General features: G+C 48.5%; 1 protein-coding gene across 2 annotated transcripts; it reads left to right on the forward strand.

Moving 5' to 3' along the window:
- Nucleotides 1-275: 275 nt before the first annotated feature.
- On the forward strand, nucleotides 276-10,854 carry STOM (stomatin). 2 transcript variants are annotated; one of them, XM_079324520.1, is made up of 9 exons: nucleotides 276-630; nucleotides 4,376-4,479; nucleotides 5,321-5,393; nucleotides 6,284-6,366; nucleotides 8,011-8,214; nucleotides 8,689-8,823; nucleotides 9,191-9,371; nucleotides 10,257-10,382; nucleotides 10,468-10,854. In XM_079324520.1, exons 1-8 carry the CDS (start codon nucleotides 291-293, stop codon nucleotides 10,379-10,381), a joined length of 1,245 nt encoding a protein of 414 aa, XP_079180646.1. In that variant the 5' UTR covers nucleotides 276-290; the 3' UTR covers nucleotide 10,382; nucleotides 10,468-10,854. The 2 variants fall into 2 exon arrangements, with proteins under 2 accessions (XP_079180646.1, XP_079180645.1); XM_079324519.1 differs by having other exon boundaries at nucleotides 10,257-10,854.
- The last annotated feature ends 57 nt before the right edge of the window (nucleotides 10,855-10,911 follow it).

Consider the following 10,911-nt stretch of genomic DNA (forward strand, 5'->3'; position numbering starts at 1 on the left):
AAGAGGCTGTGGGGACGAAAAGCAATAAAACCTCACGGAACAGGTGTTGTGTTCTCACATTAAACGACGCACGAGGCCGGGGCAGCTGCAGCTTTCCTCGCTGCTCCCCTCAGGGGGGATGCCCGGAGCTCACTCACCTCGGCCGATGGCTGCCCGCCTGGCCGCTCGCCCTCTCCGTGCCTTCCTCTCCTTCCTTCCCTTCTTTCCGTGCCCTGCCCGCTGTCCTGGGCCGCCTCCAGCCGCTTCCCCTCGGCCGCCCCGGCCCGGGCGCTGCGGGCGGGGGTCCCTCCATGGCCGCTCCCTCACGCCCTCAGCGGAGATGGAGCCCCCTAGCGGCGGGGCCGGGCCGGGCGCGGGCGTGGCGGGGAGGGGCGGGGCGTAGCGGGGCGTGGCGGGCGCGCGGGAGGGGCGGGGCGTGGCGGGCGCGCGGCCGCTGCGTTGAGGCGGCGTTGAGGGACCCGCGGCGGGACGGCGGCGGCGGCGGCGGCGGAATCGGAGCATCGGCATCGGGATCGGGGCAGCGCAGCGCAGCGGCGGCGCTGAGGGAACGCGGGCCGGGCTCCGAGGCGGCCCTGAGGGGACGCGGGACCATGGCAGACCAAGAAGCGCAGAAGCCCCGGCGGCCGCCAGGTAACGGCCGCAGGCGGAGCGGGCGGGGGGTGTCCCCAAACGGCCCCGCAGCGGCCGCTCCTCGCGGGCTCCGTGCGCGGGGCGCCTTCGTGTCTGTCTCTCTTTCTTCGCTTTTTTGTTTCGGTTTTAATTATTACTTTATTTAGTCGCGGGGGGAAAGTTTGAAGATGCTTCCCCGAAGTTAAGCCCGCGGGAGGAGCGGGGAGCGGTCGTGCTTCGCTTCCCGGGCAGCGCCCGCTTCCCTCAGCCGAGGGGTCACCGGCGGCCCGGAGCGACCCCAGCCCCGGTTAACGGGGATGCTGAGCCCCCAGCCCCGGTTAACGGGGATGCTGAGCCCCCAGCCCCGGTTAACGGGGATGCTGAGCCCCCAGCCCCGATTAATGGGGATGCTGAGCCCCCAGCCCCGGTTAACGGGGATGCTGAGCCCCCAGCCCCGATTAATGGGGATGCTGAGCCCCCAGCCCCGGTTAACGGGGATGCTGAGCCCCCAGTCCCGGTTAACGGGGATGCTGAGCCCCCAACCCCGGTTAACGGGGATGCTGAGCCCCCAGCCCCTGTTAACGGGGATGCTGAGCCCCCAACCCCGGTTAACGGGGATGCTGAGCCCCCAGCCCCGGTTAACGGAGATGCTGAGCCCCCAGCCCCTGTTAATGGGGATGCTGAGCCCCCAGCCCCTGTTAACGGGGATGCTGAGCCCCCAGCCCCTGTTAACGGGGATGCTGAGCCCCCAGCCCCTGTTAACGGGGATGCTGAGCCCCCAGCCATGGATAACGGGGATGCTGAGCCCCCAGCCCCTGTTAACAGGGATGCTGAGCCCCCAGCCCCTGTTAACAGGGATGCTGAGCCCCCAGCCCCTGTTAACGGGGATGCTGAGCCCCCAGCCCCTGTTAACGGGGATGCTGAGCCCCCAGCCCCTGTTAACGGGGATGCTGAGCCCCTAGCCTCGGATAACGGGGATGCTGAGCCCCCAGCCATGGATAACGGGGATGCTGAGCCCCCAGCCCCGGTTAACGGGGATGCTGAGCCCCCAGCCCCTGTTAACAGGGATGCTGAGCCCCCAGCCCCGGTTAACGGGGATGCTGAGCCCCCAGCCCCTGTTAACGGGGATGCTGAGCCCCCAGCCATGGATAACGGGGATGCTGAGCCCCCAGCCCCGGTTAACGGGGGCTGACCCCACTGCTGCAGGTAACGCAGGTGGTGATTCCCGGCAGGTGCTGACACCGCCCTCGGGAACGTGTTGGAGCATCACCACGAGCTGCCCCTGTGGCAAAACTCGGATGGGTTTTTGTGGTGTGTGGTTTCATTTCCTGTGCAGTAACTCGGATCACTAAGGGGAAAACTACGCAAATAATGACAAGCAGAGTCACCAGAAGTAATCCCTGGGGCGCTGCACCAGCGAACGAGAACAAGCAGAGATTAGAATTTGTTTTTTGACACTACAGTGGCTTTTCACCACAGCCAAATCCTGTCTAGGTGTGACTGGTGGAAGTGGTACAAGTTCTCAGGTGGGGCAATGAGTTGTACTGAATTTTGACTTCTTGGTATCGCTATTGAAGTGGGTTTTGGCCTTCCAGCTAGGAAGTGTGTTGGTGTCTGATGTGGCTCAGGACATTTTGGAGGTGCACTGAGACAGCACAACTGCCAGTTTCATTCACTGGAAGCTGGAACGTTTTCCTGTTACTTCCATTGTTCAGAGACAGGCAACGGAAAAGTCCTGATTTATTTTATGCTTTTCCCGGTTGCAACTGGAGAAGGAAATGTATTTATAAAATTGCTTTGTGTATGAAACCTTCAGCTGGGTAATTTGAGTTGTTGTATAAATAACTGTGGATCTCTTTGGGCCTCGTGCCCAATGGTACATGCTGGTTCTGGTGTCCTTGGAGAGGATCTGCATTTCATGTGTTAACTATGTTAGTCATTAATACCCTGCCATTGGTTCCAATCTTGTCTCTGCAAGCCTTTCCTGAGCACACTGCTGTGGTTCCTCCTGCAGCTCTCATGTGACCACAATAAAATAAGGAGTAAGTGGCATCAGATGTAGTTTTGGTTGTTGGATGTTGCAATTTTGGGTATTTCCCATGTGAAATGCTCTGAGAAGCAGCTGTGAAGACATCTAGTTCTCTTTGAAATTGGTTTTTTGTTTTCAGTTAGGGCTCGTTTTTGCTCTTTGACAGTGGTGTGCTTGCTTGGATTGTGGAACCTTTGCCCATAAGGAAATAAATCACAAATGAACCATGTGCCACACCTCAAGCTGTAACAAGAACTTCCCCCTTTCATCTTTGCCTCCAGCACTAAGTATATACTATAAATTCTTAATAAAGTTTGATAGTCCAAGTGATAATTTCTTGCTAAAGTACAATAACTGTTCCAGTCAGCCTTAAAGGCATTGAAGGCTGATTCAATTAAGTTATTTTCTTTTTTTTTTAATAGTCTTTCTCCTTGTGGTTTATTTCTTAAAGAGATCGCTCAAGAATATTTGCATTTTTTTTTATTGCCTGCTTAGATTTGCCCACCACAGCAGGCTATAAATCCAAGGTGTGGGCTTGCCTGCCTTTTAGCTCAGGAGAAAATTCCAATGGCAGGTTTAGGGGTATTGTCAGTCAGTGTTTTCAGCCTGTGGGGTGGGCAGGGATGGGGATCACCTCCAGGAGCTGCAGCATTACCTCTGTCAGTCCCACTGGAGTGCTTTGAGCTGGCTGCTCTCAGGATGAGAGTCAGCAAGAAATCAGGCAAGAATTGCCTCTGGATTAAATTATCCCAGTGCTGTGATGAGATGGCTCAGAACTAGCTCACCCACAAATGCCAGGCATGTTTCTTTTGTCTCATAGAGTTTTCCACAAGACAGCATCTCTCTCTCTTCTTCTATTGTAAAAAACAACACATTGATGCTAAATAAAGCATCCTCTTTGCTCACTCTTGAAATTTGCCATCATTTGAGGTGTGACTTCTACATGAAATTTCCAGTCTCCAGAGTAGGAAGGTGACGTTTGTGAGTGCTGGGTGTCACCCTGGGACATCCCTGCTTGGCAGCAGCTCCTGACAGCCCTTTAGGAGTTTTAGCTGGCAGGATAGAAACTTCCTGTAGCTTGATCAGTGCCTCCCAGCCCACATTTCATCCTGGATTTAGTGGGTACCTTTTGAAACCAGCAGCTCGTTATTTGATCCCAGAGTTGCCTTCAGCTGGTGTCTTCTCCTGACAGGGAAATAAGGCATGAGCAGTTTCTGCCAAGAAATTCTTTATGGAGGCTTTATTTCATATCCAGCTAATCTTGTGCTTCATCTTATCCAACTTCCCAGATCCAACGGGTCTGAGAATTGTGGTTTCCTTCGATCTGCAGCCCTGACAGCTGGAGCAGAGCCCAGGTTCTAAGGATGCTGTCCCTGAGCTGACAGGCTGTGGGGTATTTGCATTTTACTCCTTAAACAAGTGTTCCTCTGCTGCCTGTGAGCCACTCTGCTAAAAAACGAAAAAAACCCTGGGGGAGAGAAAGGCATTTGAGAATTGACACTTAAATGTTGGTACATTCTGCAAAAATGCTGCTTGGACAGCAGTCTGCCCTCAATAGGTTAGAGACCAGTGAAAATCAAAGCAGAATTTGGCTTTTAATTTAATTTCTGGTCTAAACCTAATGCATTTGGCCTGAGTAGTGCTAACAGTGACTTGTTTCTAGGAACGTTCAACATAAATATATCCAATTTTGGCACTCTTGGATTTTAAAAAGTGAAACTTTCTGCTCTTTTGTAGAGGATGTTGATACTGGCCTCGGTGTGTGTGGATGGATCCTGGTGATCACCTCGCTTGTTTTCACTGTTCTTACATTTCCTATATCAGTATGGATGTGCATAAAGGTAAAATTGTTCACTGCTGATTTGGATTAAAACTTTCAGCAATGCAGAGTGGCTGTTATTGTTCTCAATTGGATTTACTTGTTCTAAACACAAATTAATCCAACTCTATTGTTTCTTGAGCTATAGCAGACATTAGACAGCAGACCCCAGCACTTCAGAACATTCATATTCAAACCAAAAATAAAAGTGGTGTTACAATATTTGGTTAAAATAATTCATTGATATCTTTACTACATCTGCCCAGTTGTCATTAGTAAATAAGCTCATTTGAAGGATCAGAATAATTTGAAGAACCTATAACTACTCTTAGAGAACTGTTTTGTTGGGTTTTTTTAAGATCTCTCCCTGTATATCACATGTCTAAATATGAAGTATGTAAATAGAATTAGGTACATAGATGTGGCTGCATGTGACACATTTGAAGACACGGTGCTGTCTGTGATCACTCTGAGCTTGATGTTTGCAGTTTCCAGACAGGAGTTATTTCCTCCTGGCTTGGCTGATGTGGCATCAGAATTGGAGCTGGAAAAATCCCTGCTGGGTCACAGATGCTGCACTTTGTTGTGTCGTTGCCAGGATATTCCTGATGGCTGCTGCTGGTGCCTGGACCTGCCCAGGTGCCATCCTGCTGAGAGTCTGAGCAGTATTTCTTGTGGACTATTGTCCTGATTTTTTCTTTTGGCTCTTTCCTTTTTAACAATAAAGTTTAGACTAAAATTCTCAAAAGCAGCCAGTAGAGAAATATGTATTAAATTAGAGACTCAAGGCTGTTGTGTGCATAATTTGGAATCCACCATGGGACTCTTGGAAACCCATGTGTGACATCCAAAATCTGTTGCAGATTATCAAGGAATACGAGCGAGCCATCATCTTCAGACTGGGGCGCATCCTGAAAGGGGGAGCAAAGGGACCAGGTATGTCCTGGACAGCAATTTGTTCTAATTAGTCAGCAGCAAAACAATAATGGTGTAGAGGCATTGCAGTAAAGTGGCAAATGGATTTCTCAAGAATTCTGAAATTTCCAGTAAGAGGATGTGTTACGACAGGAATTGGATTTTATGAGCCTCGTGGGTCTCTTCCAGCTCATAAAGTTCAGATTCATGCTCTGGATTGAGAAGACAGCAATCTTAATTTTACCCAGCTCTGCTTTGTTAATGTATGGTCTGCAGGCAGAATCAAAAGCACTAAATGTAAAGGAGTTTTCAAATGGGTGATTTGAAAAAAGAAGTTTGATGAGTCTGAAAGCATTGATGCTTTCAAAGTAACAGAAGTCAGTGGAGTATTTGATGGTTTTGAAAAGTTGCCTGTGTATAAGAAACTCTAAGATCTGGAAAAATGTTATTTTCAGCTGTTGCTCCTGCTGCTCAAAGTGACAGAAAGGGGCAAAGGCTTCTTCCTTCATTTTCACCCAGGCTTTGCAATGTTCCACGTTGCTGTAAAGCTGAAGGATCTCAGTGAGCCACCAGAACAGGAGGCAGGAGGTTGATGCTTGCCAGAATTAGGCCCCACAAGTAACTGTGTGGGGGACATTTTTTAAAAGTAGCTGTTAATACTTCTGGGGCTGTTTTATTTCCAAATGTTAAAAATCTCTAAATAAGTGATACCCAGATAAATTGAAGTTTCTCAGCATGCATTTTTAAAAAATCTTACCTTGGTTTGGAAGCCTCTAACAAGTGTTGTGCTGCTGAGCTTCTCACAAAGAGCTGCACAGCCACAACTTGGGTTTCAGCTTATTGCAGTAACAAATTTTGTCTGCTTTAATGACCCATTTACACATCTTATTGAATGGATTTTTTTGGCACAGGTTTGTTTTTTGTCCTGCCTTGCACAGACAGCTTCATCAAAGTTGATATGAGAACCATCTCTTTTGATATCCCTCCTCAGGAGGTGAGTTTGCATTTACCTTTGCATCTACTAAAGTGCTTGCAGAATTTTGTGCACTTTGCTTTTCCTTCTCCCCTCTCAGTATTGGGTAATGTTCAGCCTGAATACAGATTCCTTGTGGAGGTGCCATTTATTTTGAATACATATATCCCTTAGAAATGTCATCCAGTAAGGGAAGAGCACTGAAAGAAAACAGATGATGCTCTGAGAACCAAATGAGATAATTGAATACTGCCTGAGAGCTGGAATAGGAGGGCTTTGGAACCAAGGCTGCTGGACTTCATACAACATTCCCTAATTGCTTCTGTGAAATCTGGAAGATTTCCAGGCATAGCAGGGATCTGTCCTGTGCCAATTTATCTACATGTGTAAACTAGCTGAAGGAATGGGATAAAATTGGTATATAGATCAAATGCTGTTTATAGCAACTGGGGGAATGAGTGGTCAGCTCCCTTCATTTGGTTTGGGTGCATGTGGCTCCTGTGCCCTGCCCTGCACATGATGAAGGTGCTGCCACTCATGGCAGGTCCTAAAAACCAAAAAAATTACTTTATTTTCTACTCTGATTTTCCTTTGTAGCAGAATGCCTCCAGAGCATCAAGCCAGCTGAACTCAATGCTGCCAAAAGAATAATAAAACCCAACCATCCTCTAAAAATAAGCTAGTGAACAGTTGTATCCCAATGGTTATAACTATATCACTCATGTATCAGGTGCATTCTGTCAAAGATGCTCCATGCAACCTGTGTGGTGCATCTGTTTCCTGCCAGGGCTGCACATGGGTTTGCTGCTCATGGTTAGTTGTAGATTGAGACAAATGGCAGCTGTCCTGGTACACTCCAAAGGGTAATTGGGAGAAACCTAATCACTGGCAGGCAGAATGTGCTTGCAGCTGCTGATGTACCATTAGTGAGGCCATCAGTAATCTGTTTTTTCTTTTGACTTGATTAAATCACGCTTATGGATTTAGGTTTGTTTGTGTTCCTTACATAGAGGCAGAAACCCATTTTTATTTGTTCAACATGATTTCTGTGCATGCTACTCATTCTTTAGCTTTTGTGTTATGAAAAGCCTGCTAACAGAGGTAGTTTGGGAGGGGACAGGGCAGGTAAATCTTGCAGGTGATTGTGTACCATGGCTGCCCTGGGCATGGCCCTGGTTCTCTGAGCTCTCTGTCAGTGCCACCCTCCTGTCCCCATGGCTCTGCCCCACACAGCCCTGGTGAAATCTCACTGAAAGGCAGCACAGGACCTGCCTGGCTGTGATTCATTGCCAGAATCACTGGTTAAACCTTCCTAAGTGAAGACAAATTTCAGAATAAATAACTTCTGCTTTTTCCTGTCACTGGTATGACTTTCAGATGCCTCTGCAAATTCGAGGAAGTGGGTTAAAAATAACATGAGGGCAAAGCTAATGGAATGTATTTTTCACTGAGAAGTTTCTAATCCCTTTTTTAGTCTCAGCTTTGCAGAGCTGTACTGGGAGGTTAATGAACACTGGGACATGTTGCATGCAACATGTGTATAAGGAGTTTTGTTTACAAGACAGTGGGAAACCAAGACTTGGTGCACTAAAACAAAGGCACGATTGTCATAATAATTAACTTGGTACTTATGGAATATTCTGTACTTTTCCCACTGCTTTTCAGATCCTGACCAAGGACTCAGTGACAGTGAATGTGGATGGAGTGGTTTATTACAGGGTGCAGAATGCCACCCTGGCCGTGGCAAACATCACCAACGCCGACTCTGCCACCCGGCTGCTGGCACAGACCACCCTGAGGAATGTCCTGGGCACCAAAAGCCTCTCTGAGATCCTCTCTGACCGGGAGGAAATTGCACACAGCATGCAGGTATGAGCAGCTTGGAGCAGGCCATCAAACAGCAGGTTAAGCACCAATCCCAAGGATAACTTAAAGGTGTGGATTTATTTCATCTCTAAGTGATAAGTTGTGATTTTGGAGCTGCAGGCAAAGCTCTGACAAGATCTCTTGGGAGGGCACTCTGTGAAATTAGAATGGGGGACTAAAGCACTAAGGGTAGTGGGGCTAGGAGAGGAGGGCTTCCCTGGATCCTTGTGTCAGTCCTTCAGTGTTGAAGAAAACTGTGCCACAGAATTCCTTCAATACATTAATCAAGCTCTGGGGTGGTTTTTTTTAGTTTAAAACAGTTGTGGTCTTCTAGCTGTCAAATCATACTACAAATACTAAAGCCCTGAAAGTCTGAGAATTTGAAGAGATTTCGTTTAGTTTATTGATCATTCTTCAGATTTGGGCATTAGTTTGAGTCAGGTGTGTGGCTTCACTTACCTGTCCTGCCTTCTGTAGGTCACACTTGATGAGGCAACAGATGATTGGGGCATTAAGGTGGAACGTGTGGAGATCAAGGATGTGAAGTTGCCTGTCCAGCTGCAGAGAGCCATGGCTGCAGAAGCAGAGGCTGCCCGGGAGGCGAGAGCCAAGGTAATGATCAGCCTGGGGGCTGCATTTGATTTTTCCCAAGTAAGAAATACACCCTTCCCTCTCAAGCCCTTATAGATACAAAAAAGTACAGCCTGAAGGAGAAAGCATTTTCAGCTATCTGTGGGGAGTGCCTCTGGTTTTGAGAGGCAGTGCTGGAAGAATCACCAAAGCTTTTGAAGACAGAATAACTGCTTGCATGGCATCCTCAACAGCTGGCAGCTGTTGGGATTGTGCGTTGTGGCTGGAGGCACCGGGGCAGAGGGAGGGGCCGGTGCTGCCGGGGCAGCCCCAGCAGCTGCTGGCCCCGGCTGTGGGGTGGAGCCCCGGGTCTCCGCGGAGCTGCTCAGTGTCCCCGTTGTGCCCGCAGGTGATCGCGGCCGAGGGAGAGATGAAAGCCTCCAGGGCGCTGAAGGAGGCGTCCGTGGTGATCACCGAGTCTCCCGCCGCGCTCCAGCTGCGCTACCTGCAGACCCTGACCACCATCGCTGCCGAGAAGAATTCCACCATCGTCTTCCCCCTGCCCATTAACATCCTGCAGGGCCTCCTAGGTCTGAAGGAGTAGAGAGGCTGGGAGGGGCAAGCTCGGGGTCAGCCCATGTTTGCAACACTGAATTCCCTGTGTAGTGTAGCTTGTGGCAGTGTTAGCAAAGTGGGTTTGCTGAGGAACCTTTTTGTTTTACTGAGTGTGTTATAGAACTTGTATGTAATGTTTGTGAATGTGGACAATCGCTATATTTGAAGCTGAAAACCTCTCAGAATGAGTACAAGCAGGTTGTGATCTTAAATAAGCTTTATCCATATTGTCCTGGATGGGACACCTCTAATCCAAAACCTCCTTTTCACATAAAATAGAAAACCAGTTGTGGTGGAGGTGATCTAACATTTGGAATTATTCCTTCTACAAAATGGGTCTGTAGCCCTGCAAGGGAAGAGGAAGTGTCCTGAGCAGTCCTGAAAGTCAGGCTCGTGCTCTCTAAACCAGTCCCCGTTGATGAGAAACAGTTGTTGGTGGAACTTGCTTTCTGCCACCCAGGAATGGCACAAACATGCCACAGTTATGGACACAACGTGCTTGTGGTCACTGATGGATTACTGTTGTTATGGGGCTGTGTCTGCATAGAGTTACACTGCTTTAAAGCACTGAAAAGGTTCTGTTTGTATCTGCTTCTCCTAAAAATATTTTTTAAAACCAAAGCACTGCATTTTATCTGGATCTAAAGCCTTATTTCTCTAGGAAATGACATGTCTGTAACTAGCAAGGAGGAGTGGTGTTTGAGAGAAGGTGCTGCACTGGTGCTTTACCTGTTGGTGCTGCTCTGTGCAGACCTGGAGTGGTTGTTGTGTCAATAAGGGCTTACACTTCATCCTCAAAGCAGCTGGGCCTCAGTTCACATAACCCAAGCTGTTAAAATTCCTGTTTTGTACCTCTGTAGAAAAGACAGATAAGAGAAGATCTGGATGCTTCTTGGGGAAGACTCGTCAGGCTGCCACCAGCACTGAGTCTGACATCTTTAAAATCTGGGACGAGGCAGTGGAACTGAAAGGCCAAGATCCATGATGTAAGTGCCCTTCTCCCACTGGCCAGCATAACTCCATAAGTTGTTTCTTATGCTCTTTCTGCTCCAATCAGCTCTGTATTTACAGGTGTTTTAGGCCTGGGTACCTGTGCCTCGACACGCTGTGCCTTTGTCACTGGCAAGAGATGCCCAAGTGCTGTTGCTTTTCTGCCTGTCTGCTGGGCACGTTTTCCTTTGTGTTTGTCAAGGTGGCAGCTCATGTAAGCTGAGCTTAACTTCTGGCTGGGAGCAAGAGAATCAGTTAACAAAGCTGGAATAATTAGCATTGCTGTGCTCAGGCACTTGGAGTGGGAAACAGAGCAACTGCACAGTTCCAGGTTAATCCTTAGGGAAGATGAGTCACTCTGTAACTCCTGCTGCTGCAGCTGCAGCTGCCACCCCTGTGAATTCTTGTTGACACCACAAGATGCTTTTTGCTCTCATCCTCAATAAAAAACAAGCTGTTTACTAATGAGTGAGTTTCTGAAAGAGTAAAATACTGTTTATCAAGGTCTCAAATGCATATAATTCC

Source organism: Erithacus rubecula, assembly GCF_903797595.1.
Source record: "Erithacus rubecula genome assembly, chromosome: 21".
NCBI classification, from domain to species: domain Eukaryota; kingdom Metazoa; phylum Chordata; class Aves; order Passeriformes; family Muscicapidae; genus Erithacus; species Erithacus rubecula.

What these genes read in the sequence shown, in the direction of transcription:
- STOM (XM_079324519.1), top strand. Translation starts at nt 291, where the DNA reads ATGGCCGCTCCCTCACGCCCTCAGCGGAGATGGAGCCCCCTAGCGGCG. An exon ending in GAAGCCCCGGCGGCCGCCAG is followed by an intron (nt 631 to 4,375) that starts GTAACGGCCGCA and finishes GCTCTTTTGTAG; the next exon opens with AGGATGTTGATACTGGCCTC. An exon ending in AAATTGCACACAGCATGCAG is followed by an intron (nt 8,215 to 8,688) that starts GTATGAGCAGCT and finishes TGCCTTCTGTAG; the next exon opens with GTCACACTTGATGAGGCAAC.